The following is a 10,581-nucleotide window of genomic DNA, read 5'->3' on the forward strand; positions in this document are numbered from 1 at the left end:
AGCCAATCATCATTCTTTCATTCACTCATTCGACAAATACTTCCTGAGCACCTACCATGCATGAGGCACTTGGATATTAGGCCCTTAGGGACAGTGGATACAGCGGTGAAAGACACAGGCAAAAACATTTGTTCTCCTATAACTTTTCATCTAGCATGGAGGGACACAGATAACAAACAAAATAAATGCATGAACATGTTGTGTGTCAGGAACAGCTAAAGGAGATGAAGACAAATAAGGCAGGAAAGACAGATAGAGTGCTTGGGGTGGGGTTCTAATTTTAATGGAAGAAAGGCCATGCTGAGAAGTTGGTATTTGAGAAAAGGTTTGACAGAAGTGGGAGAGTGAGATATTGAGTATCTGGGGAGGGGTGTTCCTGGAGGCAGGTCCTCAGCCAAGGCGCTAAGCTCCCCCATGTGTGACCCCTTTCAGTCTTCCCAACAACCTGGTGGTGTCGGTTACATTTTATACCCATTTTAGAGATTAGGAAACAGAGCCTCCATTGTGGTAGAATCACTCTCCCAAAGTCAAATAGACAGGATGTAGGAAAGGCAGGTTCTGGACTGTGCATGGGTGTGACTTCACACCCCATACTCCCAAGTGGTGTGTTACCTTGAAGTCAGGCTGCAACCTCTGGCCACTAAGAGTGGGCATGGATTCTCCAAATTCATCACCATATTTCCACACTCCAAGACTCAAGAAAGCCTGTGAAGCTGTCATCTAAACATTCCAGAGTCAGACAGAACCTGGATTTTTTTAAAAATTAAGTTTATTGGGGTAACATTGCTTAACACAATTATATAATTTTCAGGTGTACATTATAATTTGACATCTGTATATTCTATTGTGTGTTTACCACCCAAAGTCCAGTTTCCTTCAGCTACCATATATTTGATCCCCTTTACCCACTTCACGTTCCAGTCTGCCTCTCCCCTCCTCCTCCACCCCCTACCATCTGGCAACCACTAACTAGTCTATAGTCCGCGTCCATGAGTCTCTGTTTGATTGTCCTGTTCGTTTGTTGCTTTTAGGTTTATATCCCACATATAAGTGATATCATGTGATTTCAGCTTTTTCTGTCTGGCTTATTTCACTTAGCATGATTATCTCAAGGTCCATCCATGTTGTTGCAAATGGCAGTATTTCATCTCTTCTTATGGTCAAGTAATATTCCATTGTATATATGTACCACAGCTTCTTTATCTGATCATCTATTGTAGGACACTTTGGTTGCTTCCATGTCCTGGCCACTGTGAATAATGCTGCTATGAACATCAGTGTGCAAATATCTTTTTGGATATGGGTTTTCAAGTCTTTGGCGTAAATACCCAGCAGAGGGATTGCTGGATCATATGGTAGATCAATTCTTAGTTTTTTGAGGAACCTCCATACTGTTTCTCATAGTGGCTGTACCAATTTGCAGTCCCACCAGCAGTGTATGAGGGGTCCTTGTTCTCCGCATCTTCTCCAACATTTGTTATTACTTGTCTTGCTGATTATAGCTATTCTAACAGGTGTGGGATGGTATCTCATTGTGGTTTTGATTTGAATTTTCCTAATTGCTAGTGATGTTGAGCATTTGTATTTGTTGGCCATTTGTATTTCCTCTAGGGAGAAGTGTCTGGCCAAGTCCACTTCCCATTTTTCGATTGGATCTTTTTTTTTTATTGTTGTTGTTGTTATTGAGTCGTATGAGTTCTTTGGATATTAGGCCCTTATCAGAAGCATTGCTTGCAAATATATTTTTCCATTCAGGTGGTTGTCTCTTTACTTTGTTGATGATTTCTTTTGCTGAAGCTTTTTAGTTTGATGTAGTCCTATTCATTTATTTTAGCTTTTACTTCCCTTGTCTTTGAGGTCAAATCCATGAAAACCTCTTTAAGTACAAGGTCCTTGAGTTTCATTTCTATGTTTTCTTCTATGCATTTTATTGTTTCAGGTCTTATATTCAGGTCCTTAATCTATTTTAGTTGATTTTGGTGTGTGGTGAAAGACAACAGTCTAGTTTCATTCTTTTGCAGGTGGCGTTCCAGTTTTCCCAGCACCATTTATTGAAGAGGCTTTCCTTTCTTCACTGTTCGTTTTCGGCTTTTTTTTTTTTTTTGGTCAAAAATTATTTGCCCATATAAATATGGGTTTTCTTGTGGACTCTTGATTCTGTTCCACTGGTCCATGTGTCTGTTTTTCTGCCAATACCATGCTGTTTTGATTACTGTCATTTTGTAGTAAAATTTGAAGTTGGGCAGAGTGATGCCTCCCGCCTCAGAACCTGGATTTAAATCATCATTGTGCCTTTCATGAGCTATGTGATGCTGCATAATTCTGAAGCCTCAGTTTCCTCCTTTGAAAAATGGGGATAATATGAAGATGCATCTCACAGGGCTGCTCTGAGCACTCATTGAGCAGATGCATGTAAAGTCTACCTTGGTGCCTGGCTCAAAGAAGCTCAACATGTTGATTTTTAATTTTAGTTAATGAATCTTTACATAATGCTTGCTGTGCTACAGATTCTGAGTACTTTACAGATATTACCTTGTTGAATCCCCTGAACAACTTTATTGGGTGGATTCTGTTATTATTCCCATTTGACAAATGAGGAAATTGAGGCACACAGATAAATTCTCTTGTCCAATGTGTTATTTCAAGCTGCCGTAATGCAACATCATAGACAGGGGCTTAAACAATAGATGTTTACTTCTCACAGTTCTGAAGGCTGAAGGCTGAGATTGGGGTGCCAGCATGTTTGGGTTATGATGAGGGCCCCTTCCTGGCTTTCAGATAAACACTTTTTTGCTATGTCCTCACAGAGCATGGAGAGAGAGAGAGCTCTTCTTGTGTGTCTCTCTTCCAAGGGCACTAATCCCATTATGAGAGGCCCACCCTAATTACCTCATGTCCAAATACCATTTCATTGGGGGTTAGGGTTTTAATATATGAATTTGGGGGGAGAAAATTCAGTCCATAGTGTCCACTAATGCACAGCTTATAAGGGACAGAGCCAAGCTTTGAGCCTAAGATGCCCATGCTCTCCAGCCCTTTACTCTGATGCTACTCAGCTGCTGTCATCATTAGTGATGTAGTGGCTCCTTGGAGGACAATTGAGATTCACCAGAGAAAGAAGGGAGTGAGTGAGTTTGAGGTTACGGGAACACAGGTGAGAGAATGAGCATTCACAAACCTATAGGCAATCAGTGAGTCTAAATCACAAGTTACAAAGTGATTAGAAGCAAAAGATGAGGTAGGCAAGCTTAGCTTGGAGCAGACTCTCAGGGCCCCACATGTTCTAATGAGGAGTTTGGGTTCTAACCTGAGAAGCGGGCAGGGAACCTCGTCAGAAGGGTTGCGTGGGTCGTAAACATGCCTCTTGGTGCTTCCTTTACACAGTGATAAAATTGTGTAAGAAGTTGAGACAGGGGCCGGGGCACCCAGTGGCTTTTGTCACTGGTGGGGCCGTATACTGTTGCTGCAGCCTCAGCATCCTTCATCCTTTTGACTTAGACTATTTTTCTGCTTAGATGTGGATGAATGTTCCAGAAACTTGACTCTTTGTGGTCCTAATTCCGTCTGCACGAACATCCCGGGAGAATATCGTTGCTCCTGCCTGCCCGGGTTCATTTCACCTGATTTTTGGAGCCCCAAGCAACCAGAGGCTTTCAAATGTACAGGTAATTCTCCCAGCCATGTGAAGGATGTCGAATGACCCTGAAATATAGTGGCTTCTAACAACAACGCTTTGTTCCCGCTCATGATTTTATGGGTTGACCACAGGGTTTTCTGGAGCTCTGGTGTGGTGGGCAGGTCTGCAATGACCTCACTTACATGGCCAGTAGTTGGTGCTGGTCTCTGGCTGGGAGCTAGGTGGCCTCCAGCTTTCACCGGGGAGGGGGGGGCTTTCTGCATGGCTGCTTAGGCTTCCTCATAGCAAGGCATCTGGTCTACAAGAAGAAAAGTTATAAGAGGAAAAGGCAGAAATGTCAGTCTTCATTAGGCTTGGGCTTGAGAGTCCCAGAACATTGCTTCTACCACATCCTATTGATCATAGTCACAGGGCCAGCCTAGGTTCAGAGTAAGAAGAAATAAACTCTCAGTCTTCGGGAGTCGAGAGTGGGGTGGCGAAGTGAAAGGGAGGTGGGGGGTGTGGTAGGGGGTAAGGAGGGGCATACAGGAAGGAGAAGGGGGTGACGGAGGCCGTCCTTGGAGTATCTACGACACTGCAGAACACATTTTCTGTTCCTCAGCCCCCAGGGGGAAATTCATGCTTCTTTTCATTGGAAATGTTCCATTTCTTCTTATTGATCTTCACCAGCTGCTGACATTGTTAGAAGCAGAATGATAGAGTGATAAAGTTGAAGGGGACCTTAGAGAGATTAATACAGTTCTAAGGGCTCCTAGGAACCTACTCAGAATCTTTATCAAGGGCAAGAAAACAAAACCATGGACTTCCACCCCTCTTCCAGTCAAATCATCACTTCTTTTATTTGTCTTACCTTTTCAGGTTTCATTTCATGTGAAGGAAGGTTTCCTCAGCAAAAAAGTTTTGAAAACCATGTACCTAGTCTAGCTTCATAAGCAAAATGTAAATTCCATCTGTGCTATTTCTGACAAGAGCTCACCTATTTGATGCTTAAATCTGTCTGGGAGTGAGGAGCTCACTCCTTGGTTAGAGATGTTTTCTGTGACACCAAGAGAAAAACCACTTCTCATATCTTCCAACCACAGGCCATTTTCATGTCTTTTGATGAACTAATTTGATGACTCCAAATTAGTCTACATTCATATCACAAAGACTTCTCACCCCAACTCACCATGGTGATGCCCAATGCAGTGTATTATATACCTGCATAAGTGATTAGATAATGTTGCCTATTTATTTCTCTTGTTCTGTGAGTTGACACAGAAATATGAAAGGTTTTGTTTTTACCTTCCTCCTAATTATTTTTTCCAGGATGTCTGATTCCATATATTCTCTGTGCCCCAGGAACCTTCAGGGGAGAGACAACCCTGTAATGACTCAGTGACCTGACATCAACCTGTATTTGTTAGGCCAGGGTTTCTTAACCTTTGCCATATTGATATTTTGGGCTGGATAGTTCTTTGTTGTGGGGGGCTGTCCTGGTAGTGTCTTTGGCCTCCACTCACTTGTTGCCAGTAGCACCTCCCTCCTCTGGTCATGACAACCAAAAACGTCTCCAGACATTGTACAATGTCCCCTGGGAGGCAAATCACTCTCAAGTGAGAACCACTAGCTTAACATAATAGAAATTTCTTACTCTCATAATAATCCAATATGGATGTCTTTGGCCAATGGGGAGCTTTCCTCCACAAGGTGATATAGAGGTCCAGTTTTTTCACATCTCTTGGTTTTTCTATCCCTTAGGACCTTACAGTCCCTGGCCTAGCCAGTGGTGGAGGGAGAGAGAAAGCATGCCCACTTCTTGACCGCCTTGGCCCAGAAGTGAAAAATGTCATACCCTTTCACATTCCATAAGTGAAGACTGGTCACATGGCCCCATCTAGATACAGAGGGCTCTGAGAAATGTAGACTCTGGTTGAGCTGCCACTATTTGAGTGACGACTTTATGTTTCAGAAGAGGAAGCATGACTTTTGTTGGATTGTTGGCTAGCTCTACTTCATGTCCATTCTCTACTCCATAGATATTGATGACTGCCTGGATATGTGTCTTTTCAATGCGACATGTACCAACATCCCTGGGAGCTACTTTTATAACTGCCACCCAGGATTTGCACTAAGCAATAGGCAGCTGACCCCTAAATAATACCTTATTTAGCTTTGTTTGCTTTGAAGCTTTATAAAACATCTCAGAGTCCCTGATGTTGTAGTGGGTATTTCTACCCTTGTATATTATGGCAAGGGATGAATTTTAAGCAGCGAGTAAAGACATCAGGCTTGCTTTTAATCATATTGTGCTGTGGTTAAGTTTGATTTGGTTGCTTTTGTTTTCTTCCTAGCGGTTCCTTTCAAGTGTAAAGAAGACATGATACCCAACAATGAACAGGTCCAGCAGTGCCAAGTGGGTGCAGCATTGGGGTCTGAATATGTAAGTATTTTTGAGGTTTCTAGCTCTTGAGGTTTTCCTAGAAGCCACTTAAGTAGATGTTATTTGCATCTTTAACAAAGGCAAAAATAAGAGTGGCCTAAACCAGACAGCAGTTTACTTCTCTCTTTGAGTGTAAGCTGCTGAGAGCTGATATGATGCTTTGCCATCATTGACACTGGATTCTCTCATTGTGCTTCAGAACGGCTGCTGCAGCCCCTGCCGTCATGGCTGCATTCCAGCTGGTGGGCAAGGGAGAAGGGGAAGTGAAAGGCACTGTCATTCCCTTTAAGAGTATAACCCAGTATCACTTCGCTTATACCTTGTTGGCCAGAATTTAGTTACATGGTCACACCCAGCTACAAGAAAAGCTGAGAAGGGAGGACATTCACCTCTTTAAAACTTGGGGATTCTCTTACTAAAAGAAGAAAGGATGTTGAGGTCTCACTACCAGTGCAGGTATTGGTGCTGCATGTGTGTGATATGGGACGGGTGACATGCAGCTCCCAGGTCAGGTGAAGAAGAACATAGAGATCCCGAGTCTCTGATGAAGCTGTCACAGTGAATCAGGTCTCCATGAGCACCTTCAAGAATTGATGTCGCTATTTGAAATCTGAGTTGACAAATTAGCTTTGGAATTCCCATGTACTTTGGACCACTGTTGTTGTTTTTTAAATCGTGGTGAAATAAACATAAAAAAACCTCACCATTTTAGCCATTGTAAAGTGTATAGTTGTTAGGCAAAATAATTCTTGGTACTTAACGTGACCCATGCCATCTAACAAAACAAGCTGACCACCAATGCACTCCAAGAGCGGTGGGCCCATATCACCTGAAAGGAATGTTCTTGCCTAGATAAGAGGGCCCATTAAGTTGTTTCCTGCTTTGGATTATACAGCATTTAACAAGCACATGCCACATGGCTACAAGCCATCTGCATTAGCCTGTGGCACTTGGCTATAAGCCACCTGCTTAGCAAGCACTGGCTACAAGCACCTGTGTTGTTGCGGGCTGTATGTATCAAACCTTTCTGGTGCCGAGATCTAGCATCTTGCTGCTGCCCACAGACGCTGCTTCTGTCTATAAGTTACCTTAATAAACTCTTGATAACCTTCTGGAGTTGTCAGCCTCTTTCAGTCTCTTGGCGCCAGGAAATTTTTGCAACAATGGTGAGCCAGCCTGGAGACCTGGAAAATGGGAAAGGAGAAAGAAACTTCCTGGGGTATACCCTGGGTATAACCTCTATGTGGGGAGGGGTAGCCCCCATGTTTGGTGCTTGTGGCCCACAGCATGGGTACAGGGACCCCTGAAAATGCAGGCTGGTTGGGAGCATCTGCTTGCTGAGTGTCATCTGCTTTATTGCGGTAAGGTAGGGCTCTATACAAGAGACTTTAACAATCAGAGAATACCCCCTGGCTGAATTGCTAGACATTGTGGCTAAATTTCAACAAAAGCTGTGAGAAAGCCTTTCAACTTGAATGGTGAGGCTTTGGGACACAGGGGCTGATAGGATCTCTTTCTGCCATCCTGAAGGAGAAAAAACGAATAAGCGCACTATTCACCTGGCCCTGAGGCATCATCTACATGGCTGGCCCCAAGGAAATCATTATTTAATGGTCTGGAAAATAATGGGATGCTGGGAGCCTGGCCATATGAGGGAGATCTACCAGGACCTGCCAGCTCCTGGAAGTCCGTAGAGGAAGTTCAAGTTTTGTTGCTGGAAGTAGGCATGAGACAGGCTATCTGTACCGAGGTGTTTCAGGGGCCCACAAAGCTATGTTTTCTGCTGGTGGGAGAAAACCGCCTTTTGCAGGCAGCCCCCCAAAGTGGTATAGCCCGTTAATTTCCCTTTTAAGTCCGATAATCAGAGCAGATGTCTGATGTGGGAGAATCCATGGCAGTTTTAGGCGATACTGAGCAGCGCTGAAATTGGGGCTGCCTAGTACTAAAAAGGAGACTCAAGGGACCTGCACCCCAAAGAGTAAATCTAATCACGAGGGGCTCATATATGTCACCCCTAAAAGAGATGGCATGATGTAGTAACCAGTAGAACCCCGTAGGAAGGACAGACGACCTGAAGCAGTTCTAGTGGGACAATAAAAAGTTACGCCAGGACCAGCAACTCCAGCCTCTCCCTCTGGCCCCTCTGGTCACTGCCAAAGACAAGAGGGAGCCCTGGTCCCAGTCCACCATTGAATTTGCCATCTGGGTGCCCTCTGTTTCCTGAGACTAAGGGTGGGGCCAACATCACCCACAAATAGGAGCGATGGGGGTAACTACAGGCCTCACATAGAAATCACAATATGTTGGTCCCCCGCTGCCCTTATAGATAGAGGTGCAGAGTAAACCCTCATACATGGCAACCCTGAAAAATTTTGAGGAACTTGGGCTGCCATGAATGAGTGTAGGGGCAAAGGCAGTTCAAATAAAAGTTTTATTATCCATCCAGATAGGGTGCACTCCTGTTCAGTGTTCGTTTCCCCAATTCAGGAAAATATTTTGGGAATAGCTGGTCTCTTGGGAAAGACATTACAGACAATGAGTGGAGGAATTTCATCTCCAAGTGCAGGCAGTGAAGTCCACCTTGAGAGGCAAGGCACACTGGGAACCTGTCAACCTCTTTCTTTGGTCTCTGGGCTTTGGGAAATTTTGACAACGATTCAGGAACATTAGTATTCTCACAATGGTGTGTAACCACCACCTCTATCCCCCAAACATTCTCATAGTCCCCAAGAGAAGCCCTGTATACATTGATTTACTGCCCATTCCTCCCCCAGCCCCCAGCCCCTGGTAAATACTAATCTACTTTATATCTCCATAGATATGGCTGTTCTGGACATTTTATTTAAATGAAATCACACACTGTGTGGCCTTCTGTGTCTGGCTTCTTTCACTGAGCTTCGAGTGTTCATCTTTTTACCCCACTATAGTTTTGCTTTTATGTTTATGTTTACTTTTTTTATTCATGGAAGAGAAAGGTGTTGTGGTTCCAATTTTAATGAAATCATGATTTTTTAAAACTTAATTTTTATATTTTTATTTTTTTTCAATTCTAGTTGATATAAAATATTATATTAATTTCAGGTGTACAACAGTGATTACACATTTATATAACTTACAAAGTGATTATCCTGATAAATCCAGTACCCATCTAACACCACGCATAGTCATTACACTACTACCAACTACATTCCCCAGGCTCTACTCTACATCCCCATGACTATTTTCTTAATTTTCTTAATGCCTCTTAATCCTCTCCCTTCTGACAATCATCAAAATGCTCTCCATATCTATGACCTTGTTTCTATTGTTTTATTTTTCCTGTTCTCTAGATTCATCATGTGCCATTTGTCTTTCTCTGTCTGACTTACTCCCCTTAGCATGATACCCTCTAGGTCCATCCATGTTGTTGCAGCTGGCAAAATTTCATTCTTTTTATGGTTGAGTAAATTCTTGCACATATGTACTGTCTCTTCTTTATCCATTCATCCATTGATGAACACTCAGGTTGCCTTCACCTTGGCTACTGTAAATAATGCTGAAATGAACATATGGATTCACATGTCCCTTCAAAGTAGTGTTTTGGGTTTCTTCAAATAAACACCTAGAAGTGGGATTACTAGATCTTTCTTTGTCTCTTGTTATAGCCTTTGTTTTAAAGTCTATTTTGTCTTGTATAAGTATTGCTACCCCAGCTTTTTTTTTGTTTGCTTCCATTTTCATGAAACACCTTTTAAAAAATCCCTTTACTTTCAGTCTCTGTGTATCTTTTGATCTAAAGTGAGTCTCTCTTTTTTTTCTTGTCTTTTTTTAAAAAAAATATTTTTTTATGGTTACATTGGTTAACGAAATTCAATAAGTTTCAGCTGTACATTTTAACACTGTATGTCCACCTCTCATAGTTAAATTTCTTTCTGTCACCACATATTTGACCCCCTTCCCTCCTCTCTTCCCTCTTCCCTCTGGTAACCACTAGTCTATTGTCCATGTCCATGAGGCTCTGTTTGTTTGTCCTGCTCATTTGTTGCTTTTAGGTTTACATCCCACATATAAGTGATATCATGTGATTTTCAACTTTTTCTATCTGGCTTATTTCGCTTAGCATGATTATCTCAAGGTCCATCCACGTTATCGCAAATGGCAGCATTTCATCTCTTCCTATGGCTGAGTAATAATCCATTGTATTTATGCACCACAGCTTCTTTAGCCAATCATCTATTGTAGGACACTTCGGTTGCTTCCATGACCTGGCCATTGTGAATAATGCTGCTATGAACATCAGTGTGCAAATATCTTTTCAGATATGGGTTTTCAAGTCTTTGGGGTAAATTCCCAGTAGAAGGATTGCTGGGTCATATGGTAGATCAATTCTTAGTTTTTTGAGGAACCTCCATACTGCTTTCCATAGTGGCTGTACCAATTTGCAGTCCCACCAGCAGTGTATGAGGGTTCCTTGTTCTCCACATCTTCTCCAACATTTGTTATTACTTGTCCTGTTGATTATAGCTATTCTAACAGGTGTGGG

At 42.6% G+C, this 10,581-nt stretch overlaps 1 protein-coding gene across 1 annotated transcript in view; it reads left to right on the forward strand.

Annotated features, from left to right (window-relative positions):
• Positions 1-10,581, forward strand: part of ADGRE1 (adhesion G protein-coupled receptor E1) — a 60,302-nt gene that overhangs the window by 12,301 nt on the left and 37,420 nt on the right. The window contains 2 exon segments of the mRNA XM_011373613.2: positions 3,516-3,665; positions 5,971-6,059. Of these exon segments, the coding sequence (XP_011371915.2) occupies positions 3,516-3,665; positions 5,971-6,059 (239 nt within the window).

This window comes from Pteropus vampyrus, unplaced genomic scaffold (genome assembly GCF_000151845.1).
Source record: "Pteropus vampyrus isolate Shadow unplaced genomic scaffold, Pvam_2.0 Scaffold226, whole genome shotgun sequence".
Taxonomy (NCBI): domain Eukaryota; kingdom Metazoa; phylum Chordata; class Mammalia; order Chiroptera; family Pteropodidae; genus Pteropus; species Pteropus vampyrus.